The following is a 27,971-nucleotide window of genomic DNA, read 5'->3' as shown; positions in this document are numbered from 1 at the left end:
CTCGCTGCCGCCCCCGCCCCAGGTCAAGGGGCGCCACTCGCCCCACTGCTCGCCTCAAGAGGGTTTTTTCCCAGGCCCCGCACCCTCACCCGGTGCGACCTAGACTCCCACGGCGGGACCCGGGCGCACGCCTCTTCCTGCCACAGGGCGGCGTCGCCGCCGCTCCGGGTCTTTGTCCCCGCCTCCGAGACCCCCGCGCGCCCCCAGCACTTCCGGCCGCGGGAGCCCAGGGTTCGTGCGGGGTAGCGTTTCCCGCGGCCAGGTCGCCCCCTGCCGGGATCCGGGAGCGCTGCAGCCGCGGAGCCGGGTGCCCGCCCCTCTTACCGCCGGGGGCGGAGTCGCTGCCGCTTCGGGTCCCGGTCCCCGCCTCCGAGACCCCCGCGCGCCTCCTCCAGGAGAGCTGCGGGACGGGAAGGGTCCTGCCGCCGTGGGCCGCTGCCAGCCGCGGGGCTGCCGAGGGCCGCTGGCGAGGGGCGCGGGCTCAGAGTCTGGCGGCCGCCGATGGGAGGCGGAGCCCGGGCGGGCGAGCGGCGGCGCAGCGGCCACCATGGGGAACAAGCAGACCATCTTCACCGAAGAACAGCTAGACAACTACCAGGTGAGCTCTGCGCGCCCGGCCCCCAACGCTGGCCCCGCCGCCCTTCCCTTTTCTCGGTCACTGGCCGAGGCCTCCCGAGAGCCAGCTCTCCCGGGTTCAAACCCTGCCTCTGCCTTCAGCTTGCCGCGTGACCTTGGGCCGGTGACTTCCCCTCGCCGTGCCTCAGTTTCCCCACCGGTGTAATAAGAGATCTTTCCAGTTGGAAGAGCCTCTCAGGCTCGCCTCTGCCCAGCTACTCTCGCCCTAGGGCAGGACCCGAACCCCTCCCAGCCACCCATTCCAGCGCCCACCTGGCTCCGAGAGGGAGTCAGTAAACTAGGCTGGACAGAGGACCGCCCTCCCCGCTCCCTGCACCCTTAGTCCCAGGAAGGAGCCCAGGAGAGCGAGTCTCTGTAAAGCAGAAATGAGAGCTGGGGTCCTGTCTGGGCTAGGAGTGGGATGCGTCAGTCCCCACATGCAGTCTTCAGTTGGAACTGTTTTGTTTATCTGCTGGGGTTCTCTCCTTCTGACCCCAGCATGGAGATACCTGGAGCAAGAACGGAAGCCCGGTACCAGCCTTCTAGGGCCACCTCTCCCAGCTCCCTTAGGCCCTCAGCAGCCACCTCCTTAGACCTTTCTAGGTTTTCCTGGCTCCAGAGCCAGCTTTCCAGATCTGGAATCCCAATACCATCCCACCCAGGTAAAAACTTCGCTGTGGTTGCAGGATGAAGCCCAACCCCTTGGCTTACCCAGAGCCCTGGCCAATTGCTCAGCTTATCTCTGCAGCCTCAGTCTCCCCAGGTCCCTTCCCTGCCCTCTGCATGGCAGCCTTCCTAAACCCATTTGCAGTTGCTCCAGCTCACCAGGCTCATTCCTCCCTCCCTGTCTCCCTCTGCCCATGCCTTTTCCTGGGCCTGGATTCCTCTCCCCGCTCCAGATGATCTCTCTCACCCTTCAAGTCCCACATCTGATGCCTCTCCCCTGACTCCTCAGGTGGAGGGGGCAGGATTGTGTTGTGGCCTGTGTAACTGGGCAGGAGGAACACCAGCAGAGTCTCCATAGGCACTTGTTGCCTTCATCAGTGCTTACTTTGGCTGTGAAGGAAAGCAGGCATGAAGTGTGGGTCCTCTGATGTGGGTGAAGGTAAAACAAAGGCCCCTTCTCCTCCTACAAGCCCTAGTTGTCAGTAATGGATTTCTCAGCTCCCCAGGTGAGGCCCTGGGAAGGAAGAGGGGAGACACATTTATGAAGCACCTGCTGTGTACCAGGCACAGTAATTGATGCCTTCTATGCATCAACTCACTTGATCATCACAGTGAGGTGGATTATTAGCCCATTTTACAGAAGTGTAAACAGAGGCTGAGGAGCCATTCAGGGCTCACACAGGATTTCAAATCTTGACTCCCAGGCTCACTTCTTTAGTTGAGAGTGGGCTGGGCTGGGCCATGTGTGCTCTTTGTCCCCAAGGCACTCAGTCTCAGACATTCAGAGACAGACTCTCACCTCCATTGTGTGGCCCTTGTGATCGAGGCAGGTGGTGGAGTGTGTTCTAGGGAAGGGTGCTAGTGGGCAGTGGGAGGCCAGCAGGGAAGGGGGCAAAGTCCAGAAACTATGCAGCACTTGAGCAGGCCTTGGGAAGATAGGTGGAGTTTTGCCCAGTGGGGCCCAGAGGAGGCATTCCAGGTGGAGGGGACAGCTTGGATAAAGGCTTGAGAGTGGGCAGGTACAAGCAGGCAAGCCATGCTCAGAAGTGAGGAGTAGCTTCAAGGGGGTGGGGAGCCCGGGTTCCCACTCCGACCAGCCTGGCATTGGGTTACTCATCGGAGCCAGTCCCAGTGTTAGGTTCTGATCCTTTGCCAGAACCTAGCTAGACCCTGCCAGGCGGGGTGGGAGAAATGAGTGCTGTGAAACCTGAGAGCCCCACATCTCCTTCCCTCTGGCTCTCCAGCCAGCCACGTGCCAGCCATGGCTGAGTGGGGGTGAGCCTGAGTTACAGCACCCTCTCTCCTAAGTGACCCCTAGGGTTTCTTGGGACCTCCCAGCCTGGCAGTCTAACCTTTCCTGGGCAGGGTGTACCCTCCTGGTTCCCGGTGCCACTGATTCCCAATGTTCAAGCTTCTGTCTAGACCACTCCTCTGCATTGTACAGCCATCCCCCAGACCCCTCAAACTCCAAAACAGGGGTCACAGCCTCCCCAACACCCACTGCTGCTCCTCCAGCCATTCCAACGCTCTGCTCTCCCTCAGCCCATGTTTTCAGTTAAGAACAAGGCCTGTTACTCAGCCTCTTTTGTGGCTCACCTGGAGGTCCCTTCCTCCATGCCCACAGCCAGGGCCCTGGGCTAGGCCTGCTCAGTCGCCTGCAAACTGTAGGTCTGACTGCTCCCTCCCGTGCCCCTCCTGCCCATCCCCCTCCAGCCACCTGCCCTCTTAGTTCTTTCACTCTTCCTTCATATCTCTTCCTCCTTCCTTCCTCCTTCTTTCTTTCTTTCTTTTTTTTTTTTTTTTGAGACAGTCTCGCTCGCTCTGTCACCCGGGCTGGAGTGCAGTGGTGCGATCTCAGCTCATGGCAACCTACGCATCCCAGCTCCGCCTCCCAGGTTCAAGCAATTTTCCCTGCCTCAGCCTCCCAAGTAACTGGGATTACAGGCACCCGCCACCATGCCCGTCTAATTTTTGTATTTTTAGTAGAGACAGGGTTTTGCCATGTTGGCCAGGTTCAAACTCCTGACCTTAGGTGATCCACCCGCCTCGGCCTCCCAGAGTGTTGGGATTACAGGCGTGAGCCACTGTGCCCGGCCTCCAGCCTCATTTCTTACTCCCTTTCCGTTTGTACCCCAAGTTTCAGGCACACTGAAGGGCTTCTGGCCAAGCCCTCCCTCACCTCTGGCCCTTGTTCTCCTGCTGCTCTCCCTTCTCCTTTGCTAACCTAGTCTGGCCCATCTATCTGTCCAGGCCAGGCCTCACCTCTTTGGGATGGGCTGCCTGACACCCTCCTCACCAATCTATTCAGCTGGGAATACTCAGGGAGCCTGACACATACACATCCCCAGTCCCTCTTGTGGCCACCGAATGGTTTATACTGGGCACCTCGCTGTTTGCACTCCATCTCCCTTCTCGTATGGCCCCTATCCAGGCATAAAAGAGATGCTTGGAGGATGCTTTCAAATGAATGAACAAATATTTGTTAAGGCATGGCTCCGGGAGAGCAAAGAACTCTGCACAAGGATTCTGAAGCCCTAGATTTAAGTCAGCTGGGTAGTTGATGCTGTGGGCCTTAGCAAGCCACTGTTCCCTTCTGGGCCTAAGTGTCTCCACCTCTAAAATGGGAACAACTACTAACCCGGCTGTGCTCATGTTACAGGGCTCTTGTGGGGATCAACTAAGATCACTGGAGACTGACCTTGAGCCGTGTGATGGTCATCTGGGCAGTGCTGAGGCCTGAGCTGGCAGAGCTGGATGGAGAGCCATTTCCATTACAGCTGGGACGGCCCATGGCTCGGCTCCTGACGGCTGGCACAGGCAGACCAGGCGTGTAGATGGGAGGCAGGCAGGCTACCTGAAACAAGTCACCCTTGAGTTGAGCTTTGGAGAAAGGAAAGGGTTTGGACAACCTGGAGAAAGAGGAGAGATGGGGAATAGGGTGAATAAGGCTCAGAGGCCGAACTCAAGCCTTAACTGGGAAGACATCTAGGCTTCTACTGTGAAAGCCCAGCCTGTCCTGTTTTCTGCTGCCAAAGTTCTGAGGGTCCATCGGTCCTGGGTTAGGCCCCCTCTCTGCTTCCCTCCCTTCCACTCCTCATGACCCGGACCTGGGGACCTTTGCCTGAAGACCTGTCCCCGTGTTCCTATGTACTGTCAGGAGCCAAGCAGTGATGGGGCACTTGCTCTCCCAAAGTATAAGAAAGGGTTCCTTCAGACATGTGGCTGTAGCTCCTAGGGCAACTGAGGATGTAGTGGTGGGCAGGGTCATTGGCGACTCCGGAGAAGGAAAAGACAGCAGAGCTACCGACTCTGGGGAGATGCCTTTGGGACCTTGGGTGGTGGATGGGGCTTTTGCACTGTTTCCTATCAGCTGGGGCCAATAGACTTCCTGTACCTTATCTCATTTGCTCTTCACACTGTCCCCTTCAGAGAGACACTATTTCTACTTCACAGATGCAGAAACTGAGGCTCAGAAAGGAGAATGACTTGCCTAAGGGTCTGAAGCTAGACTAGAATTTAACTCTGACTACCAAACCTTTTCCCCTACTACACTTCTAGGCCACCCTGAGTCCTGAGAAGCTTTTAAGAACACCTGCCATATTCACTCCCTGTGCACTGCCTCCCTGGAGTGAGTCCCAGGGAAACAAGTCAACAGAAGAAAAAGTGAAACATCAGTTGATGAGCAGGTTCATGGCAGCTTTATCAGTGATGCTAAAACCAAGAAACAGGTGTTACTAAATGTTCAGAAAGAGAAGAAAGGTTAAGACTAGGCAGGGGCTATGCCCTCACTGAGATACTCTGCAGCCACTGAAATAACGTAACTGCTGTGGAAGGCATATGTGGAAAAATCTGATCACTTATCCCACAAGCCTGTGTTAAGCACCTGCTGTGTATAAGTATAGGAATACACAGCAGATGCAGGACATGGAGTGGTTGGAGTACAGTGGTCATGGCTCTGTTTGTAGTCATAGGCAGTGGTCAAGAAGCACAGAGGATCTTTTCTTGCCTCTGCTTCCTTGCCAGTGGGGGCCCCAAGCTCTACTCCCATTAAAAAGAAAAGAAGGCCAGGTGCGGTGGCTTATGCCTGTAATCCCAGCGCTTTGGGAAGCTGAGGCGGATGGATCACCTGAGGTCAGAAGTTCGAGACCAGCCTGACCAATATGGTGAAACCCTATCTCTACTAAGAATACAAAAATTAGCCAGGTGTGGTGGCGCATGCCTGTAATCCCAGCTACTCGGAAGGCTGAGACAGGAGAATCACTTGAACCCAAGAGGCAGAGGTTACAGTGAGCTCAGATCATGCCACTGCACTCCAGCCTGGGCAACACAGCGAGACTCCGTCTCAAAAAAAAAAAAAAAAGAAAAGGGAGAAAAAGGAAACACAGAGGCCTAAGTTCCATTCCCAGCCCTCCTGGGCTGTGTGTGCAACTTAGGGCAAGCTACTCAACTTTGCTGAGTCTCAAGTTACCCATCTTTAAAATAGAGAGATAATGCCTGCCCCCATTGGCTAATGATAAGGATTAAGCAAAATTGGATATTCAGAGCCCCAGGTGCCAGATGCATGGTACATCATGTACTGGCTGTGATGTGATTTTCAGCCTGGGCTGCATGTTGGAACCACCTGAGTGGCTTTGAAAACTACTGATGCCTGGGTCCACCCTTGGGGATTTCTCTATAATTTGTCTGGGGTCTGCTGAGGGGTGGAGGACACAGGTATCTTAAACAGCCCCCCAGGTGATTCTGCTCTAGAGCAGACTTCCTCACACTTCAACATGTATCACCGTCATTGGGAGGGTTTTTTAAAATGCAGATCCCTGGGCCCGACCCACAGAGTTTCTGATTAAAGAGAGCTGGAGTGGAGCCTGAGAATCTGCATTTTCACCAAGTTCCCAGTGAGGCCGATGCTGCTGGTCCAGGAGCCACAGCCTGAGGACCATTGATGTAGGCAGGTGTAAGTAATTGTGACAGGGAGCAAGGTTATAGGGGAAGTGTTTGCATCTTTTGCCAGTAGAACCCTTGAATCAGGACCTGGATAGTTCCTTTCCAACACATGGGGTAGGAGAGAGGAGAGGGGAGGGAAAGGAGGACAGATTCGGGGGGAAGAGAGCAGGAGCTGGGATCTCTCCCCATTCCCAGTTCCGCTGACTGCCTCCTCCAGGCTAGGTGGGAGAGCCCTGGCCCTTCTCACTGGGCACCTTAGACTATGGAAATGTCCCTGGGGTGGAGGGAAGTCCACATTCTGGAGTTTCTGGAGTTTGCTGAGAAATCAGCCCACCCTGTCTCCAGCCTGTCTGTGCCTGAGGCCTGCTAAGTAGGGAGTTTTCTGTCTGTGCTGGGTGAGGAGTAGGGGCACTGCTTCCACAGCCTGAGCCTTTCTGGGCTCCTACAGAGGAGCCATTGTCAAAAGCAAAGCTGAGACCCCCAGCAGAACCCCCTGTGTTTCCAAGGAGGCAGCATGGATCCTTAGTCTAACCCCCAGGGAGCAGCAGCTTAGAAGGACAGACTTGTTGGGTCAAATGGGGCCTGGAAATTCCTGCCAACTCTTGCCTCTTCAGCTCTCCTGAAAACACCCAGTGGAAACCCCGGATGTTGTGTGCATCCTGCGGGCGTCCTCTCTTTGGCTCTCTCAATCCAATTGCCCTGATGTCTAGCAGCTTCAGATCTCATTCAGAGCAAGCCTGGCTGTTTGCAGGCCTGAGTTTCAGCCATTCACTCCTCATCAGAGCCGGCTCTGGTCAGCTTATGGCCCCAGGAGGCCCTACAGGCTCTGGGCTCTGCAGACCTAGGAGGCCTTCTTCCTTCATGTTGTAACAGTGAACAAAGGTGGAGGAGCTACACAGCAGGGGAGGTGCACAAAAGCCCTTCATGGTTGGGCATTTTACAAAGTGCTGGGTCCTTTTCACCTCCATACTTTTCACCATTGAAAAGTATAGTGCCATTGTCACTGACTCCCAGTGGTTGATACTCAGCTTGGGTAGGCCATGCTGTGGATGGAGGCGGGTCATCTAGACAGACAGGACCCCTCTGAGATGAGTTTGTCATCTGGATGGCCCTAGGAGCCAAGTGCTGCCCCCACCTGGAGTAATGCTCACCTGGGGGTCCCCAGCAGTCCCTACCCTCACCTCTACCCCGGATGCTACCCGGTACCCTGCCCACCTTTCTCCCTCCCGTATCTCCCTGGCCTCTTCACTCCCTTCCCTGGGTGACCTCATCCCTTTCTGGCTTCAGATACCAGGTACATACTGATGCTTCCCCAGTCTATGTGCCTAGAACTCTCAGTCTCTGAGCCTGGGACTGCACAACCCCCCTAGCACCATGCTCAGGGCTACAGTGAGGATGGCACCCTATGCAGCTACACGAGGTGGCCCTGTGGGTCCTCATTCGGAGTTGTCTCCCAGCCACTTCCCCATCATCCCCCAGTGTATCCCACTGGCACTCAAATCAGCCACGCATACCTGTGAGCATTCATCTTCCTCCTAAATGTGCACCCTAAAGCATGCTATAGCCCCCGACCATGCACTAAGCTCCTTAGGCCTAGCCCAGGATGGACAAAGGTTTTGGGAGGCATTTTCTGTACCTACTAGAACCAACTTTCCCCAGTGGGTGAGGGTGGGGTGGGGAGGGGTAGTAGTGATTCTTCTGCCCTCAGTCCGCGGCTATCCCCTGTGAGCCCTGTGGCATCGAGGCCTCTGAGAAAGAAAGGGGCCTGGGAATCACACGCTGACTATGTGTTTTCCCTCAACAGGACTGCACCTTCTTCAATAAGAAGGACATCCTCAAGTAAGTGTGGCTTCTCGTTCACCCTGTGAGACTGGGACTGGGGCCGGGGTGAGGCTGGGGCACCCCACATGGGCTGGCTGTGCTAGCTGGGGCTGAGGCGGAGCATCAGCATCTGTCAGGAACCACATTCAGGTCCCCACTCCGCCACTGGGCTGGTATGGAGTTACAGCTTCCCACTCCTCCCAGGGCCCAGATCCGCCTGCTGGGGAATGAACGTCTACTTACTACATGCTGAGCTTTCGGGTGGGTGGTTTCAGGCACATTCTTATTTAATCCTCATTGTGACCTTATAACAAGAGAATCCATTTAACCCCATTTTACAGATGGAGCTTAGCAACTTGGCTAAAGTCACAGAGCCAGGGACTCAAGACCTCTAACTCCAGGTCCCTTGCTATTTCACTGCATCCTGGGTCCTGGTATAGGAGGGAGTCCCTTTCTGTTGTTAGACAGGGGTCCCTAAGGGCCCTTTGGCTCTAGCTTTGATGTTCTTCCACTCCTAGGATGTCTAAAAGTTGAGGGCATGCCCATCGCCCCTGAGCTATTCATCAGGGTGCTGCTTCTTCCCAGGACAGCCCTTCTCCTTGGTGTTGGTGGGGATGGGGGTGGATCTGGATGGCAAAGACGAAGGGGATTGGCAGCCTCAGAAACCCAGGACCAGGCGGTGAGCAGGAATCACTGAATACCAAGAAACCTGCCCCATGGGCCTCAGTAGGCCCCTCTGCCCGGGCTATCAGGTGGCACTAAAAGCCAGCAAAGTCCCAGGATCACTTCCCCTGGAGATCGACGGTCAGGCTGGGACCAGAGCCCATTGCAGCTTCCCAAGAGAGCTGTGCTGCAACTTGTCACTGCCCTAACCACTCTGCTCATTCAGTCAGTGCCTCTCGGCTTTCCTCTCTACCCAGGCTATTCCAACCTGTACCTTGCATGGGCAGGGGACACCCCACTTCCACCAACTTAGAGAGTCTGGGCAAGGGGCAAAGCCACCAGGCCTGGCATCAGTAGACCTGGGCTCTACTCCCACATCTCATTTCTATGGCCTTGGGTAACCATTTGACCTTCCCTGAGCCTCAGTTTTCTTCTGTATAATAGGGATAGTGAAACCTACCCTCATAGCATTGCTGAGAGGCCGCAACACTGGGGTATAGTGTTTGATAGGTGGGATTTGCCCTGTAGCTTGAGACATGTCAGGGGTGAGGTCCCCATTTGGACAGCATGGCTTTCAGTATTGGAATAACAAAGCTGTCACCCCTAGCATTCTTGTGGCACCTTTTACCTTTCAGAGTTCTTGGCATGGAGCCTCATTTGAGCCTCACAGGGAACTTCGGATCCCCTGCCTTTGTAGATGCCAAGCCCAGGCTGCCTATCTTCTGAGGCCCATGGGCATTTTCATTCTGGCAACAAAAGCGCCTTGCCCTGGCCTTTGCACTGACTGTCACCACTCCCTGGAGTGTCCTCCTCTCCTCTGCCCACAGCATTGCTATGCATCCTTCCAGACCCAACTCCAGAGTCATACCCTTTATAAGCACCCCAACATCCTGCCACCCTAGTGCTCCCCCAGCTGCTCTAACAGCCTGTTAGGGGCTCTTTGGGTTTCTGGGCCCAGGTGCCCAGCTCCCCCCCAGACTTGCTATCAGGCAGGACTAATGGGGAGCATGGCACCTGTTAGCCACCAGTGACCATATGAAGAGTGCGTGGGTGAAAGACAGGATTGGCTGAGGGAAAACATTCCAGGCTAGGGAGCAGCAGAGGTGAGACACAGGCCAGCTTTTCCCACTCCCACTCCCACTCCCACTCCCACTCCCATCCTCCAGTGGTCTTACTGAGAGCAGCAAAGTTGCCCGTGTGGGGAAGAGGAGAGAGGAGCTCAAAGGCCAGTCCAGGAATCAAATCCAATATCATGGGCCTTTGGTGGTGGGTTTAGTCCATTCACATGCTGCTATAAAGAACTGCCTGAGACTGGGTAATTTATAAAGGAAAGAGTTTTAATTGATTCACAATTCTACATGGCTGGGGAGGTCTCAGAAAACTTACAATCATGGCAGAAGGGGAGGCAAACACATCTTTCCTCATATGGTGGCAGGAGAGAAAAGTGCCGGGCAAAGGGGGAAAAGCTGCTTATAAAACCATTAGATCTTGTGAGAATCGCTATCATGAGAACAGCATGCCCCCATGATTCAATTATCTCCCACCAGGTCCCTCCCATGACACGTGAGGATTATGGGAACTACAATTCAAGATGAGATTTGGGTAGGGACACAGCCAAACCATATTAGGGGTATTCCTGGCCCCTTGGAAAATGAGGAGCTCCAGGCAGGTGAGAGGACTTGGGGACGGGTGTTCTGGCTCCCCACGGCCCTGGCCTGCACACCTCTGCACGCATCAGCACCCTAGGCTCTGTAACTCAACACCAGAGCAAAACCCAAGCCTGAGGCCCCGTCTGCAGCTCGGGGATGACATTGCTTGCAGGAGCTGTTTTCTCACAGGGCCCTGCGTCCAGGAGGGCTGGGTGACGATGTTATTAAACATGAAAAGAGCTACCTGGAGTTTTGCTGCCCACCTGTCCACCCTCAGGGAAGGGTAGTAAGACAAGGCAGGATTCAGGATTGCCTGTCTGTGGAGAGACCAGGCATGGCCATGATGGCTCAATTCCAGTTTCAGCCCTTTCACTTTTCTCCAGCCTTCTCTGTAGAGAGGCCAGCATGACTGACTGCCCCTCCAGGAAAGCCCTCTCCACTGTTCACATCTCAGGTCAGGGTGACACAGCTGAGGCCTGGAGCCCAGAGAGGGCAAGGTCAGCTGCAGAGCCAGGCTGTCCAGCCCCAGGCCTTGCTCATCTTCCCTGCTCCTGAGGGCCTTTCAGGGCTGCTACTCCCCACCCCCACCGGGATGGTTTTCTTGGTAAGCTGCTCCCTGAGTACTGATCAGATGGCGAGGAGGAAACTTGAGCAGGAGGTGTTTCTTTGCATGTTGGGGCCCAGCTCTCTGGCAGCTTTGGGGCAGTGATACCGAGTCACAGATAGCCCGCCTCCAGTTCTCCTTCCCTCTGCCCTGCCCGCACCCAGGTAGATCCGATTGCTCCCCAGGACACAGCTCCTCCATTCCCACACTGAGCCCGAGTGGGCAGCCACCCTGTTCAGTCACCTTGCTTTCCATAGGTAAGAGCTTAGCACTTCGACTTCCCTTGTCCCCTAATTAGGCTGTGCTCTTTAATCAGCGGGACAGTAGTCCTTGTCCCCTTGGTACACAGAGAGGCCCACCCAGCCAGCACCCCAAAGTGTTTGCCTACTTGTTCTTTTATTGTTTATTTTCTCAACCTTTTAAAAGCTTTGTGCAACCTGTTTTAATTACTTACTACACATATACATAATGATTATAGAAAAATTAGAAAATGAAGCCAGTCAAGAGAAGACAAAAAAAAAATTACCTGTAAGCGTATGACCCAGAAATAATGGCTGTTAACCTTTTGGTATATATTATGCCAGTGTTTTTCTTTTGTATGTGTTTATCAAAAAGTCAGATCATGGCCGGGTATGGTGGCTCACACCTGTAATCCTAGCACTTTGAGAGGCCGAGGTGGGTGGATTACATGAACTCAGGGGTTTGTGACCAGCCTGGCCAACATGGTGAGACCCCTGTCTCTAAAAAAAAAAAAAAATACAAAAGTTAGCCAGGTGTGGTGGTGTGTGCTTGTAGTCCCAGCTTGGCACGTGGCGGAATAGTCAAATTCTTAGAAACAGAAAGTAGAATAGTGGTTGCCAGGGGCTGAGAGGAGGGGGAATGGGGAGTTATTGTTTGATTAGAGTTTCAGTTTTGGAAGAAGGAGAGAGTTCTGGAGGTGGACCAGTGGTGGTGATGGTCACATAATAATGTGAACATATTTAATGCCACTGAACTGTACCCATCAAGATGGTGAAGATGGTACACTTTATGGCATGTGCATTTTACCACAATTCAGAAAAACTAATAATTAAGATGGTAAATTTTATGTTTTTTAAAATTATTATTATTATTATTATTATTTGAGACGGACTCTCGTTCTGTCGCCCAGGCTGGAGTGCAGTGGCTCAATCTCAGCTCACTGCAAACCCCGCCTCCCAGGTTCACGCCATTCTCCTGCCTCAGCCTCCCGAGTGCCACACCTGGCGAATTTTTTTTTATATTTTTAGTAGAGATGGGTTTCACCATGTTAGCCAGGGTGGTCTCGATCTCCTGGCCTCGTGATCCACCTGCCTCGGCCTCCCAAAGTGCTGGGATTATAGGCGTGAGCCATGGCGCCCGGCCTATGTTATTTTATCACAATTTTTTTTTTTTTTTTTTTTTTTTTTTTTTGAGACAGAGTCTGGCTCTGTCGCCCAGGCTGGAGTGCAGTGGCGCAATCTCTGCCTCCTGGGTTCAAGTGATTCTCCTGCCTCAGCCTCCTGAGTAGCTGGGATTATAGGCACGTGCCACCAGGCTGGGCTATTTTTTGTGTTTTTAGTAGAGACGGGTTTCACCATGTTGGTCAGGCTGGTCTCAAACTCCTGACCTCGTGATCTGCTTGCCTTGGCCTCCCAAAGTGCTGGGATTACAGGTGTGAGCCACTGTGCCCAGCCATTTATCACAATTTTTAAAGTTAAAAAAAGGTAAGAAAAAAGATCTTACTGTCCCCCTACTACCCAAGATAATCACTAACATTGTAGTGACCGGCCTTCCTTTTAGTCTTTCTTTTTGTAGGTATATAAATGTATACAAGCTTTTTTTTTTTTTTTAAATGGGGTTATACTGTACAGTCTGCTTTTTTCATTTAACATCTTGCAAACAACTTCCAATATCATTAGATATTCTGATATAATATTTTAAATGGATATTTCTTAATTCGTGTAGTTGAACATTTAGATTTCCAACTTTTCACGATTTTAATTTGTACTTCAGTGAATATTCTTGTGGTACAATTCACATAACTGCATATGTCTGGGTATTTCCAACAAATTGCCTGATCAAAGATATGGATATTTTTAAGACTTTAGCTTTTCCCCCCCACTACTGTTATATGTTTTTTGTCTTCTGACCCCAGATCATTCATTGAATAACCCAAGAGTCTGAAGTTCAGCTGCCTGTAAGGGGGGCCAACATGCACTGTAAATAAATGAAGCTGTCTAGTTGGGTGGGAACTCTTTGGAATGGATACCTGCAGAAATAGCTGCTCCTTAGCCCAAGCTGGTTATTGCCTTGGGGGAATTCAGACCATCTTGATGAAGAAACCTAGGTTTATAGTGTAAAATCTTTCAATCTGTATATGTTGGCAACAAAATTCTAAATTTATTATTTTGGCGTAATTTAATTATTTTAAAATGCTATGTGAAAACTAGGCATGAATGTGGATTGCTGGTTTGTGACTTTCAGAGGAATTAATCTTTCCCCCACTGATTTCAAATGCTGTGTCGTGGACTCATTCTCATTTATGTTGGTATCTACCACTTCTAGTCTGCCTTGTAAATGCCAATGTCTGTTTCATACATTGTCCTTATTATAGCTTTAAACTGTTTTAATACCTGATAGAGACAAATGTTTCCCCCGTTTCTCTTTCTTCAGGGTTCCCCTGCAACACTCCTACATTTATTCTTCTAAACAAGCTTTTTTTTTCTTTTTTTTTTCTTTTTTTTTGCCAGTAGCTTGAAGAAACACTTAACGAAACAAACTTTTGAATCGGTCTGGCTAGATCCCAAATAGATCATTTGCAGATTTTGATTAGGATTGTATTCATTTTATAGAAGAATGAACAGAGCATTGTCATCATTACAGCATTAAGTCTTTCCAATCAGGAATGTACAATAGTTATCTAACTACCTAAAATATTTTTATATCTTTTGTTAAACTTTCATGGTTTTTTTTTGATACTTCAAAATTAGTGCATTTTGCACCAATTTTATACTTAGTTGTTTTTGTTTTTTCGGTTCTTTTAAATTGTGAATTCAACTTTTTTTTTAATTAAAAAAATATATAGAAACAGTCTTACTGTGTTGCCCAGGCTGGTCTCAAACTCCTGGCCTCAAGCAATCCTTTCCCCTTGGCCTCCCAAAGCACTGGAATTACAGGCATGAGCCGCTGCACTCAGCCAAATCCTATTTTTGAAAAGGCTAATTTTGATACATAATAGAAAAACTGTTGTGTACAAAGGCTTTGAACTCTTTCTATTTCAAATAGTCTTTAAGCTAATTATTTTTGGTTTTCCAGTAAATGATAACTTGCTTCCTCTCCAATATTTAAGTGTACTATTTTACCGTTTTAACTAATTACATTCCTCCCTCAGTATCTGCAGGTGATAGGTTCTAGGACCTCCCAAGGATACCAAAAACTGCAAATGCTTAAGTCCTTGATATAAAATGGCATAGTATTTGCATGTAACCTATGCACATCCTTCTGTATAATTTTTTTTTTTTTCAGGCAGGATCTCTGTCCCCCAGGCAGGAGTGCAGTGGTGCAATCATGGCTCACTGCAGCCTCAAACTCCTGGGCTCAAGTGGCCCTCCCACCTCTGCCTTCTGAGTAGTTGGGACTATAGGCACATGCCACCAAGCCTGACTAATTTATATATATATATATAGTAGAGACAAGGGTCACACTGTTTTGCCCAGGCTGGTCTCAAAACTCCTGGGCTCAAGTGATTGGCTCACCTCAGCCTCCCAAAGTGCTGGGATTACAGGCATAAGCCACCATGCCCAGCTGCTCCTATATACTTTAAATCGGCACCTCCTGTACACTTTAAATCATTACATTACTTATAATACCTAATACAACATAAATGCTGTGTAAAGGGTTGCTATACTGTATTAAGGAATAATGACAAGAAAAAAAACTATAGATGTTTAGTATAGATGCAATTTTTTTTGTCAAATATTTTCCGTCTTCAGTTGACTCACGATGCAGAACTCATGGACCTGGACGGCCAATAGTAGATTGACTCGTGCTCCTGGGGGGAAATGTTATGTAATAATGGTGATTATAGGCATCTCACATTGACAGGTATATCCCCAGTATATACAAAAATTAGCTGGGCGTGGTAGTGGGCACCTGTAGTCCCAGCTATTCAGGAGGTTGAGGCAGGAGAATTACTTGAACCCAGGAGACAGAGGCTGCAGTGAGCCGAGATTGAGCCACTGCACTCCAGCCTGGGTGACAGTGCAAGACTCAAAAAAAAAAAAAAAAAAAAAAAAAAAAAGAGAGAAAGAGATACCCTTTTGTTTCTGCTCCTAAGCAGAAACTCATTTTGTTTCTGTTTTACTAAGAATTTTAAGTTTTTTTTTTTTTTTTAATTGACAAAATATCATATACTTTAAAATACTTTTGACCAGGTGCAGTGGCTCATGCTTGTAATCTCAGCGCTTTGAGAGGGCGATGCGGCAGATCACTTAAGGTAAGGAGTTCGAGACCAGCCTGGCCAGCATGACGAAACCCCATCTCTACTAAAAATATAAAAAAATCAGCCGAGTATGGTCGCATGCCTCTGTAATCCCAACTACTTGGGAGGTCGAGGCACAAGAATCACTTGAACCCAAGAGGCAGAGGTTGCAGTGAGCCAAGATTGTGCCACTGCACTCCAGCCTGGGCGACAGAGTGAGACTCTGTCTCAAAAAAACAAAAATATTTTTAATTTTTATTAATAAATACTTCTTAAATTTCAAATAATTGAGAAGTAGGTGAAATAACAAGTAAAAGTTAGCCTCCTTCTTTTCACAACTCTCTACTCCCACCTCACAGGGACTATCAGTGTAAACATGTAGTATATAACTTCTCAGATATTTTTCTGTATCCACACATACAGTCATAAATGCATCTATCAAATTGGTCAAAATGTTTTTTGCTTAATATGATTTGTAGTCACAGATTTCCAAATATTGAACTATCTTTGCATTCTGGAAGAAATCCTACTTAGTTCTAACATACTATTCTTTTAAAGTCTTGGACTTGATTTACCAGTATGTTATTTTTCTTTCTTTACTTATTATTATTATTTTTTGTAGATACAGGGTCTCTGTTGCCCAGGCTGGAGATCCTCCTCCTTGAGCCTCCTGAGTAGCTAGGACTGCTGATGCATATCACCACATCCACCTAATTTTTATTATTATTTTTTTTTGTAGTGACACGATCTCACTATGTTGCCCAGGCTGGTCTCAAGCTCCTGGCTTCATGCAGTTCTCTCACCTTGGCCTCCCAAAGCACATATAGATTACAGTCATGAGCCACTGTGCCTGGCCCCTAGTATGTTATTTTATAAGACTTTTTCATCTATATATGAAGTACCGTTGGTCCATTCTGGATGCTACATATTAGGTTCTTGTATCAGCGTTCTTGTTAACTTTGTAAAATAAAGTGAGGGCTTTCACATTTCTTGCCTCATACTCTGGAGCAGTTCAAGTAGCATAAGTATGGTTTCTGGTCCTGATGTTACGGTAGGACGAATATATAACTCTTCTTGAACTCAGTGTCCTTTACTGGGGGAGAGGTGACAGAGATGTGGTTCTTTGACAATGCTTAGAGTTTCTTTCACAGTGAGTTGGGTTTTCAAATTCTCCTTGGATTTTTCTTTAAAGAAAAATTCCAATGTGATTTTAGTTATTGTTTTAGAACAGATCTGTGTCCCAGCTGGCCTTTCCACCCCAGAAGATACCTCCTCAACCCCGCCAAGCACCCATTGCCTCTCTCCCTAGTCCACCCCTTCCAGGGAGTCTCTGACATGGCAGGCAGTATGCTAAAAATTGCCAGTTGAAGGCCCGTGGTTTTACGAACATCCAGGGGTGAGAACAGTAGAACAGCCCCTGCTTTACTGATAGGGAACTTATCCTCCAGTGGATTAACCCACTTACTCACACTGCTAGTGAGAGGTGTAGGCAGGGCTCCAACCTCAGCCTGACTTCATGCTCTTGCTGCAGCCATCCCACAAAACTTCGGAGGTATAGGCCAACCCCCAGAAACACTCCAATATCATACCCCGACACATGGGATAGGGTCAAGGTCAAGTGGGAAATGTAACAGTTGGAAGCACAATGGATATGTCAAAGTACCAGAGGCATGAATTATGAAAGAAGATGCATGAATTTTGAAACAAGTGGTTATTCCTTATTTGGGGACAGTGTAAAAAAAAAATTTTCCTCTACACAAGAAATAGGAGCAAAGAAAGTCCTTGAGTGCCCTCTTGTGGAGAGTCTCAGCTTGATCCCACCACCCTGGCATTTGCTGAGCCTCCTCCCACCCAAAGTACAAGTTTAGGGGTTTTCCCCTCCAGCTCTGTCTGCAAGTCTTGGCACATCCTTGTGATTTCAGGCCCTTTTATAGGGATGTGTGACTGGCAAAGTGGGCATGTGGCATTTTATCGTTTATTTGCCCTGGACAGGCTCTGAACCAGGGGATGATGTGCTTACCAGGGCTTGACTTGCAGGGAGAAGCCAAGTGGTTGGAGTCCAGAGGTCCTGGGTTCAAATCCTGTTCCTACTGTTCATTGGCTGTGTAGGATGCAGCAGACACTTGATTCTTGAGCCTCAGTTTTCACCACCTGAAAATGGGAGACTAATAGCTACCTCTCAGGGTGATGTGGGGATTAAAATGAGTAAAGCAATGCACAGAGATTAGTTCAGGACCTGGCACAGAGTAAGCACTTGCTAAACAATAGCTGGTGTTATTATCTGTTTGAGCTGGGTAAGTAGTCAGGTGCCTTGCTAAGGACAGCTAGGCAGCAGCACCACAAGAATTGGTAGAACCCAAGGGAAGGTTGGGTGTCTGTGCTGAATGGCTTGTAAAATAAAGTGAGGGCTTTCACATTTCTTGCCTCACACTCTGGAGCAGTTCAAGTAGCATAAGTGTGGTTTCTGGTCCTGATGTTATGGTAGGACTAATGTATAACTCTTCTTGAACTCAGTGCTGTGCTGAATGTGCTGAAAGGTGGGCCTGGGGTGTGTCACAGGGTCAAGCCACTTAAAAGGAGACCTGGGCTGATCTGGCTTTGGGGGTGGCGGGCCAGCCCAAGCCCGGGAGATACAAGATCATACCTAATTCATTCGCCAGCAGCCTAGGGCTTCACCTTAGGCAGGTTACCTACCTCAGCCCCCAGTCAATGCCCCTTACGCTTGTCCCACCCATGGCAGCACTTAATGGACACAATTTTTGTTTTTAGAGATAGGGTCTCACTCTGTTGCCCAGGCTGGAATACAGTGGGGCAATCGTAGCTCACTGCAGCCTCCAACTCCTGGGCTCAAGCTCAAGTGATCCTCCAGCCTCAGCCTCCCAAGTAGCTAGGACTGAGCCACAATATCCAGCTAATTTTTTTTTCATTTTTGTAGAGACAGGCTATGTTGCCTAGGCTGGTCTCAAACTCTGGGCCTCAAGTGGTCCTCCCACCTTAGCCTCCCAAAACACTGGGGTTACAGGCATAGGCCACCACACCTAGCTCACAATTTCATCTGAATACAATTTATACTTGTCTTGGGATGGGGGGCTATTCTCTGGGATGACGGGGACCTGGACAAGTGACATAGGGCAAAGAAAGACTGAATGATGGGACAGGGGGCGGGGAGGAAGGGAGCTTCCAAGTGAGACAGTGCCAGGATGCCTTACACCTTTGAGGGTCCATGCAGCTTGTTTTCCTGGAGGCTGGAACAGGAACTAGGGACCTGACCCATCAGTGAGGAGGGAGGGCCAGGCCCACCAGGGTAGCGGGCTGTGTCTCGATGGCCCCCAGCTAGAGAGGTTATGAGTGGCCCATTCACAGGGGCTTCCTGAGGGTGTGAGGACTGCTGAGAGCTCTCCCAGAGAGACCCAACCCTCAGGGCCTAAGTTGGGGTGATGGGGCCATGAAGTGGGCCCAAGCTTTGATGGATCCCCAGGAGTATCCGGAGGAAGAGTGGCTAAGAGTTTCTGCTTGGATTTACCATCTTGGCCCTTGATGCTCACTAGTTATGTGGCCTTAGACAATCACTCTTAACCTCTTCAGCCCTCAGTTTGCTGAGCAGTAAACGGGTCAGGATGCATCTGTCTGCACAGTGATGTGGAGGAGGATTAAATTAGGTGGTGTGTTCATTGCTTAGCACAGTATCCCGAGCATAGAAAACCCTTATGAGAGCCCAAAGGAGAAAAAAGAAGACTTGGATGCAGGGCCAAGGAGTGATGGTGGTGGTGCTGATGGGGTGGGTGTGGTGGAAATAGGGTGGCCTGGACACAATCTGGTTATCAGCACAGAGGTCTGGGGCAGAACTCACCTCCCTCCCAACTTCATACCCTGTGGGCAGAGCAGAGAGCCTCCCATTGGCCCCTCACCTGGTCCTGGCTGAGGATGATCTGCAGAGGCACAGGCCTAGGCAGGGCAGCATTGGGCCGCTGGGACTTAGGGATGGCACCCCCTCCAGCACTTTTCCTCTGCTTTCCTCCAAGGCTGCATTCACGATTCTACGAGCTGGCCCCCAACCTCGTCCCAATGGACTACAGGAAGAGCCCCATCGTCCACGTGCCCATGAGCCTCATCATCCAGATGCCAGAGCTCCGGGTACGTGCAGGGCCTCTTGCTGGCGGGCAGGGGATCTGTGCCTCTGGACCAGCAGCAGAGGCCCCTAGGTCTGGGCTGAACCCAGCTCCACCCTTTGTGTCTGTGTGGCTCTGAGCAGATCACAGAACCTCTCTGTGCCTCAGTCTCCTCATCTGCACTCTGAATAAATAAGCTATGTGGGCTCTGTAAGGGTGCTGTACATCAGTGGCCACCCCACTGCAGGCCATAGGCTTGTGCTCATCTGCTTGTCCCTTTGTTAAGTGGCCCCAAGCCTGCTGTACTTGGCAGACCTGCGTCTGCTTTGTTAGATAATTTTTCTGTCTCCCCCTTGTCTGACCGTGGCTTCTCACTGAGGTCAGCATCGTGGTCATCCATAACATAATTTCTCAGACTTTAATGTACCTGTTAAAATTTAATTTTAAACCACCCGGGGATCTTGTCCAAATGCCAATTCAGGCTCAGTACACGTGGAGTGTCAGGATTCTGCGTTTCGAGCAAGCTCCCAGGTGAGACTGATGCTGCTGGTCCTCAGACCATATATATTTGAATGTTTCGTTTCATGAGTTCCTTATCCATAATATGTAAAGTGCACTCAGCGTTAAGAAGGCATTTGGGGCATAACTCCCCATTGCAGTGGTACTTCGTCAGTAGCCCCTGGCCAGGCCTGGGATGTGTGGCTTGATGGTGGGGTCAGAGTGCTATATGGCATCCACTTGGGGCCTACACTCTGGTTGTGACCTCAGTCCTGAGAGACAATGGACCCCAGGTTCAGCCCTGGACCGACACCCTGTCTGGCCCAGCAAGGGGCTCAAGAGCAGGCTCAGAGGGTTGCTGGAGCGGGTGAGATACTCTTGGGTGGGACTGAAGTGGTCTGTCTCTGAGCCTCCTGCGCTGGCCTGGGCTGGGCACGGAATGGGGCTAGCCAAGTGCTAGCCCAGTTGGGATGGAAGGGCTGTAGGATAAGTGATTTGGGGATCTAGGAAGGCATCCATGTACAGCTCCCTGGGAGAGGTGGCATCCAAGGTAGTCTAAGAAAATTCACAGGAGCAGAGTGATGGCAGGCCTGGGCCTGAACTGGCTGTATGACTCTTGCTGCTTATCTGGTCCAGTTATCTGACCCTACATCTACCTTCCACGATCCTGGCCTGACACGGCCTAAGCTGAGGGCCACCAGTGCCCTGGGTTGTCATCTTTTTCTGCTGGGGACAGAACCCTACACATCCAGGTAGAGCCTCTATGTGCTCTTCTGGGTAACAGGACGAATCTGTGCTTCTGCTTCAGGTGAGGCGGTGCCTCCAGTGAGAACACATTGGCTGTGGTCAGCTTTCTTTTTTTTTTTTTGGAGACAGGGTTTTGCTCTGTTGCCCAGGCTGGAGTGCAGTGGGACGATCATGGCTCACTGAAGCCTCAAATTCCTGGGCTCAAGTGTTTCCCCCACCTCAGTCTCCCAAACAGCCGGGACTACAGGCGTGTGCCACTGTCCCTGGCTGTGCCCATCTTAATGATGTGACATGACCCAACAGAATGCTTCCTGAGCTCTTACACGTGCTGGGCCTGGTACCAACACCTTACATACTTTAGCTCATTTAATCCCATCACAACCCAATTAAGAAGGTGTTATTATTCCCTTTTTACAGATGGGGAAACCGAGGCTCAGAGGGATTTGGTCACTCCTCCAGGGTCACACAGGCTGTCCACAGTCTGGCTCCAGGGCCCTCCTGATTATCCTGCACCCACAGTGATTGCTGTGTGTGTTTCCTTCAGGAGAATCCCTTCAAAGAAAGGATCGTGGCGGCGTTTTCCGAGGATGGTGAGGGGAACCTCACCTTCAACGACTTTGTGGACATGTTTTCCGTGCTCTGCGAGTCGGCTCCCCGAGAGCTCAAGGCAAACTATGCCTTCAAGATCTATGGTAACCAGGGCTAGAGGAGGGGGCCGTGAATGTGAGGTGGGCAGCATGTGGGGCCCTCAGGCTGTCTGGTTACTGCTGGCTCCTGCCCTGGGGACACCAAGAACAGTGAAGCTGATCTGTCCTCTGAAGAGTGCCTATCCAGTGGGGTGGCCAGGGGAGACGATCAGTCCCTGAGAGACATCTGTGGGGTTCCTGAGAACAGAGGAGGGAGGGACTCGCCAACCCCAGGTCGGGTGGTTAGTGTGAGAGGGGTCCCAGGCATGACCTTTAAGCAGGGACTAGCAGAGGCTTGGACTAGAGAAGTGGGGACTGGCAGACCTGACAGAGGGCACAACCCATGCAGACCCAGGGAAGCGCAGAGCTTGGTAAGGAGATGGGAGGAACTTGAAAGGTGGTGGGACGGGGGTATGAGTCTGAAGAGAATTTGGGGCCAGCCACAGAATTTGGACCTAGTGCTCTGGACACCAGGGCCCCTGCAAGGTTTCCAGTGGGGAAGGGCAGCTCTGTTTTCTGGAAAGATCACTCAGCAGCTTTGAGGTGTAAAATGGAGGAGCTAGAGAGGCTGCCTAGGCCATGGTGGTGAGGCCAGGCCTGCAGGGGGGCCTCCGGAGCCCCCCAACACTGCCAGAGGTAGGGCTGCCTGGGTTCACCCCACCCAGCCCTGCCCTCGGGCCTGCTGTCTCACCAGCCATCAGAGGGCAGCAGGCACTCATGAGCCAGGGACTCACGCTTCTCCCACAGCCATAGGGAGAAAACTTCATACCCACGAGCTCATCCCCTGTGCTGGCCTGACAGACCCATGGGGACTGGTGTCAAATCCTCAGACAGACCTCAGTTGAGATGGCTAAGGCCCAGGAAGGGGCTGGGACCCAACCTGGACCTGAAGAGTCAAGGTCAAACCTCCTGTCCTCAGCACCTTTGATCAGACACTGGATCCCAAGGCAGCAGGGTCTATCAGGGGCTGACATTTCACTTTCTTTTTTTCTATTTATTTGTTTATTTATTTTTAATTTTTTTTGAGACGGAGTCTTACTCTGTCGCTCAGGCTGGAATGCAATGCGTGATCTTGGCTCACTGCAACCTCCACCTCCCGGGTTCAAGCGATTCTCCTGCCTCAGCCTCCCAAGTAGCTAAGATTACAGGTTCTGCCACTATACCTGGCTAATTTTTGTATTTTTAGTAGAGATGGGGTTTCACCATGTTGGTCAGGCTGGTCTCGAACTCCCGACCTCAGGTGATCTGCCTGCCTTGGCCTCCCAAAGTGCTGGGATTACAGGCCTGAGCCACCGCGCCCGGACTGATGTTTCACATTCTAGTTATGTTTCACGTTCTAGTTATGTTTATTTCAGAGGACTTTGGTTTCTGTCTGTGCACCCAAGTTTTGCTTGCATATCAGAAAGAAAATACCTGCCAGTCTACCCTCCACGAACTATGCCCACATGGGTCATGTAAAATGTTTCTCAGATTCCACCCAACATCTGCCCAGTCTTGGACCCCACAGCATTGCTCCTGGGATGGGCTGCTGTCTGCCCAAGACAGGGGAGTGCAGATCGCATGGACCGGGTGGGCACAGGAACACATGGAAGAACTGTGGCTTCCTTGCTGCCCTAGGCTGGGGGTGGAGTGGGGAGAGGCAGCCAGGGCCCTCCTAGTCTGGTGCTGGGGAGGCCTGGGGCCTCATTTGCAACAAGGATCATCTTACTTCTGAGCCTCAGTTTACTCATGTTAAATGGCCACAGCAATTGAGCCAGCCAGCCAGCCAGCAAATCTTTCCAGAGATTTGCTATGTCCCATGCCAAGGGCACAGATGAATCTCCCCTGATGCCTACCCTAGAGTTGTGCCCAGGCCTCTGCAGAGATAGGGCAGAGTCACCCCCAAGTCATTGTTGGGCTCCAGGGTCCAACAATGACCAGGGATGTGACCTCAAGCAGGTACCTCTCCTTTTCACCTCTGTTGTTTTGGTTTTTTTTTTGAGACAGAGTCTTGCTCTGTCACCCAGGCTGGAGTGCAGTGGCGCTATCTTGGCTCACTGCAAGCTCTGCCTCCGAGGTTCATGCCATTCTCCTGCCTCAGCCTCCTGAGTAGCTGGGATTACAAGCGTCTGCCGCCAGGCCCGGCTTTTTTTTTTTTTTTTTTTTTCTGTATTTTTAGCAGAGACGGGGTTTCACCGTGTATGCCAGGACGGTCTCGATCTCTTGGACTCATGATCCACCCGCCTCAGCTTCCCAAAGTGCTGGGATTACAGGCGTGAGCCACCGCACCTGGCCACCTCTCTGTTTCTTCGTGTGTATAGTGGGGATTCAATTGTGCCTGCCTCATAGTCTTGTTTTGAAAATTAAATGAGAAAGAGCATGTAATGCTCACATGATGGGTCTTTGCCACTAACATTAATGTCAGAGTTTGCCAGTGGGCACGAGAAGCTCATCTGCAGGGGAGAGGACCCTTGTTGCTAGAAAGCCCTGCCACTGGGAGGTGATGTGTGAGCCAAAATTTGAAGGATGACCAGGAGTTTGCTGGGAAGGGACCCCAGGCAGAAGAAACAGCACATGTGCAGATCTGGTAGTTGGGCTGAAAATGTAAGGAGAGAGAATTTGCTTTGATGCAGCCACGCATGGCTTGGTCCTCTGAACCATTTTGCTATCCTTTGGGGCAGTAATAGTGCCTTTTTCTGGGTAGAATCAAACCATGTTCCCTGTTCTGTGTGCACTAATGCCAGGCATAGGCCCCTCTCTAAGGACCTTCTGATTTTGAGTCTCCTGACCCATTGTGTCTCCTGGCCACACACCACTGAAGCAACATGGTGCGGTTTAGAAAACTTGGGTCTTAGAGTCACATAGGCCCCAGTCAGAATCCCTGCTCCATCTCCGAGTGGCTCTCCCACCTTGATTAAATCACATGGCCTTTTTGGGCCTTAGTTTCCTTAGCTCTAGAAGTCTAAAGGGAACACAGGGTCCACTGTGGGCTAAGGCCAGGAAGGGCTATCTGGCCTAAGCCTGAAGTTCTCAGGAAACCTCAGATTTGGACTTTTGACTTGTTTCAGGATGTGGTTTAGTCATTGTGGGGTTGTTGTGGGTGGTGGATGTGGGTGTCTAAGCTATGCCTGGTGGGTGAGCCCTCTTGGGGGCTGGGATCCAGTGTCCCGAGAGTGTGCATGGAGATGCTCTGGGGACATCACAAGCTGGTGGAGGTAGTGGGACCAGCTGGGAGTGTAGGGGTCCCTGGGTGCACGCAACCCGGACTTGAACATGTCCAATCCCAACCCCACAGACTTCAACACTGACAACTTCATCTGCAAGGAAGACCTGGAGCTGACGCTGGCCCGGCTCACTAAGTCAGAGCTGGATGAGGAGGAGGTGGTGCTTGTGTGCGACAAGGTCATTGAGGAGGCTGACCTGGATGGTGATGGCAAGCTGGGCTTTGCTGACTTCGAGGACATGATTGCCAAGGCCCCTGACTTCCTCAGGTGCTGCCACTACAGGGGCCGGGCTTGGGCAGGGCAGGGCAGGCTGGGATGTTGGGGCTAAGCCCCTGTCACTCGCTGTTTGTGAGCAGTGGTGTGTGACCAGGAAGCAGGAGGTCACGTTCAAGGCACCCTTGCCCTAGACGTGTGACTGGCCTTTGTCCCCTGCAAGGGGGATGGTGGAAGACCTGGGGGCCCCTTCAGTGATAACTGGGGACAGAACTCCCTGGGCACCGCTGTCCCTCCAAGCCTGCCTTCCCCCAGTATTGATTACTTGCATCCACTATGCAGGGTTCCCTATTGAGGTGCTGTCCAGTGTGGGCCTGGGGCCTGCTGTGCTTTTCCCTGAGGAGCCTTTACCTGCCCAACCCAGGGCCTCTCACCCTCTCTTGCCCTTTCTCTCTTTCCAGCACTTTCCACATCCGGATCTGAGGACACTGCCGAGGCTGCAGGGGCCTGGAAGTCCACCGTCCTGCCCTGCGGTCACATGGGTGTGGCCCCAAGCTCCCCAGGAAAGCAGTGGCAGCCTCTGGGGTTCACACCACGAATATTTCCTGTGGCCCTTTCAGCAAAAAACAGCCTTAACCAGGAAGGGGGCGTGTGAGGGTTAGGACCCTTCCCACAGCCCCTCTGTGGCCCAGCCCGAGGACCCATGGCCCCTCTCCAGGCCCTCTGCACCCCGCCCCATGCCCCAGTCCTCTCCCACTCCAGAAATGCTCCCCACCCCTCAAAGGGAAAGGCAGATAACCCAACAGGAGGTGGTGGGGTCTGACGTGTCCAAGTGCTGGCAGACACCCTGGTCACCCAGGACAGAATGGAAAAAAAAAAAAAAAAGAGGTCAGGGTTTTAATGAGCTATGCAATCTTTTTCCAAAACCCAAGGTTGGGCTGCTCCTCACCCCTGCCTGTTCCTCTTCTCCTGGCCTCCTTCACAATGTGAAGCTGTGGGCACAGTGGGCCGAAGGGCTCTTGCCCCTGTCTCTGCCTCTGGGTCATGAGTACTACCCTGCCTGCCCTCCCCAACACCATGGAATCCTCACTGGTATGTGCTGTCCACAGATGTGTGAACTCCTGGTAGTAAAACACTTTTGCATCCCTGTGCTCTCCATGTCTGCTAATGTTAGGAAATGTTTGAGGGTACCTTTGCTTCTGATCCTTGAAATCCCACCATTGGCGTCTCACCTCTCAGCATCAGGCAGTGCCTCCTGCTTTAGGCACTAGCTTTGATTTCAGTGCGTGTGCCGTCGGGAAGAAGACACATCCATGCCCCAAACCTTCTGTAAATTCCCTGACAGTATCTCTGGTTAACATTCAGGAGTGCTAACCACTCAGGCACAGGGACAGTTGCTTCAGTCTCAATCCTTACAACCCCCAAGGAGGGAGGGACTCTTACAGGCCTATATTTCAGGAAAAGCTGCAGAGCCAAGTGGTCACTAGGGTAGATTTCCCACAAATGCGACCTGAGCCAGCTCTGCCCAGGGTCAGGGCAGGGAGGAGGGGTACCTCTGGTGTTGTCACTGGAGATGATCAGTCCTGTTTTCTGCATCCCGGGCTTGGGGTAGTGGGGAGCAGGGCAGCAAGCCAGCTGTCCACCCTTATAGAGAATGGGAAATGTGGATAGGAAGGGAAGTGACACACAAACAGGAAGTTTCCTGAGGGACAGAGCTCCAGGAAGAGCCAGCCTGACCTGAGGGCATAGCTGGAGTGAAGAGGCCTGAAGCAGAGGATGTGGCTTCTGGCCCTCCCCTCCTTTTTGCTGATGGGGCCACAAGGAGGGGAATTGGTTTTCTCAATAGCAATTGCATGATGTCACTTGGCCAGTTAGAAAGGTGTCTGTCCTAGCACACAGCCTGTCACACATTCGGTAAGTGCTCAGTAGTGGGAGGCAGGTTCAGTCAGTCTGCCTGGGCCTCAGAATGCTCATCTGGGAAATGGGGGTGCTGACCCTTGCCTTTGGCCAGTGTCACTCCTCTCCAGCCTTGATTCCCTCCTATGCATGGATGGGAGGCACAAGGAAAGCAGGACGTAGCCAGGAGCTGCAGGTGGTTGGAAGGTCCTCTTCCACCTGCTCTCAGGCAGGCACCTTGGCTGTCTCGAAGCCTAGTTCTGTAGTAGGCTGGATGAGTCTGAAGATCCAAAGGGTGCCTTCAAGTGAGCTGAGGGCTTTGCGATAACCCCTGGCATGGCCTGGGTACCAGGAAACCCACTGGTGGGCTGCCAGATGCCAGGCCCTCAGAATTTGTGCTTCCTGTCCGTGAAGAAGAGCCTCCGAAGCTTGTCAGGCTGCAAGGAAGGAGGAGATACTGGGGCCTGGGGTCACTGGACAGGGAGGGAAAGACTCAGGCTCTGAGGACCCCTCATTGACCTTGGGTTGGGGACCCAAGCCCAGGACATGAGGCCAGGTTAGAATTCTGGTGGTTGATTCTACAAGCCTCTCCCGGTGCCTGAAATCCCACCTTTAGCACTCCAATTTTGGATGCAGGGTTCACCCTCTTCTGGCGAAGGACAGGAGGGGAAGGAGGAGTGTAGAAAGGGTGGCGAGCCTCACCTTACCTCCCTGGAGTGCCCTGGTCTCCCCTGACCCGCAGCTGGGGGCCTCAGGATGCACTGGTGTCGAAGGTAGGGTGGGGTGAGGCTGTACCCAGGCCCACAGAGATGGGAGAGGACATGGGGCAGCCACAGGGAAAGAGCAGACATGGGATGTGGCTTCTGAGGGTCTCAGGACTGTCCACTGCTGGATCCGTGGTCCCCGGAGAGTCAGGATCTCAAAGGCTTCTATCCATGGGGTATGAGGGCACAGCCCTGTCCTGAAGGAGGAGCTGTCAGCACTTCCCGGGAAGATCTTTCCACCAGGAATCCAGCTGGAAGATCTGTGTGTGCCTGACTGAGATCAGAGGACTTGCCCCTGGGGAAGGGTCTCCCAGGTTTTATTGTCTCCGGGTATAGGCAGAGTGCAGTTGGGACTGAGGGCTCCAGAGAGTTCATCTGCCTCCCTGAGAACCCTGGACCAGCCCCACTCCTGGCCA

General features: G+C 51.6%; 3 protein-coding genes across 6 annotated transcripts in view; 1 reads left to right on the top strand and 2 right to left on the bottom strand.

Moving 5' to 3' along the window:
- The window catches only part of CRABP1 (cellular retinoic acid binding protein 1), a 658,055-nt gene that overhangs the window by 225,771 nt on the left and 404,313 nt on the right, over nucleotides 1-27,971 (bottom strand). The gene's annotated exons all lie outside the window — the stretch shown is intronic.
- On the top strand, nucleotides 127-26,042 carry CIB2 (calcium and integrin binding family member 2). 2 transcript variants are annotated; one of them, XM_050800031.1, is made up of 7 exons: nucleotides 127-598; nucleotides 8,027-8,061; nucleotides 15,393-15,454; nucleotides 19,462-19,573; nucleotides 21,338-21,485; nucleotides 24,754-24,949; nucleotides 25,357-26,042. In XM_050800031.1, exons 4-7 carry the CDS (start codon nucleotides 19,505-19,507, stop codon nucleotides 25,376-25,378), a joined length of 435 nt encoding a protein of 144 aa, XP_050655988.1. In that variant the 5' UTR covers nucleotides 127-598; nucleotides 8,027-8,061; nucleotides 15,393-15,454; nucleotides 19,462-19,504; the 3' UTR covers nucleotides 25,379-26,042. The 2 variants fall into 2 exon arrangements, with proteins under 2 accessions (XP_050655988.1, XP_050655987.1); XM_050800030.1 differs by lacking the exon at nucleotides 15,393-15,454.
- The window catches only part of SH2D7 (SH2 domain containing 7), a 29,027-nt gene continuing 26,821 nt past the window's right edge, over nucleotides 25,766-27,971 (bottom strand). For both annotated transcript variants that reach the window (XM_050799988.1, XM_050799989.1), the window contains one exon: nucleotides 25,766-27,228. In XM_050799988.1, coding sequence (XP_050655945.1) covers nucleotides 27,178-27,228 — 51 coding nt within the window. In that variant the 3' untranslated portion in view covers nucleotides 25,766-27,177. The remainder of the gene's footprint in view (nucleotides 27,229-27,971) is intronic.

Source organism: Macaca thibetana, chromosome 7 (assembly GCF_024542745.1).
Source record: "Macaca thibetana thibetana isolate TM-01 chromosome 7, ASM2454274v1, whole genome shotgun sequence".
Lineage (NCBI taxonomy): Eukaryota > Metazoa > Chordata > Mammalia > Primates > Cercopithecidae > Macaca > Macaca thibetana.
Note: the sequence above shows the minus strand (reverse complement) of the source record. Positions and strands in the feature narration are given on the sequence as shown.

What these genes read in the sequence shown, in the direction of transcription:
- CIB2 (XM_050800030.1), top strand. Translation starts at nt 548, where the DNA reads ATGGGGAACAAGCAGACCATCTTCACCGAAGAACAGCTAGACAACTAC. An exon ending in CTATGCCTTCAAGATCTATG is followed by an intron (nt 21,486 to 24,753) that starts GTAACCAGGGCT and finishes CCAACCCCACAG; the next exon opens with ACTTCAACACTGACAACTTC. An exon ending in AAGGCCCCTGACTTCCTCAG is followed by an intron (nt 24,950 to 25,356) that starts GTGCTGCCACTA and finishes CTCTCTTTCCAG; the next exon opens with CACTTTCCACATCCGGATCT.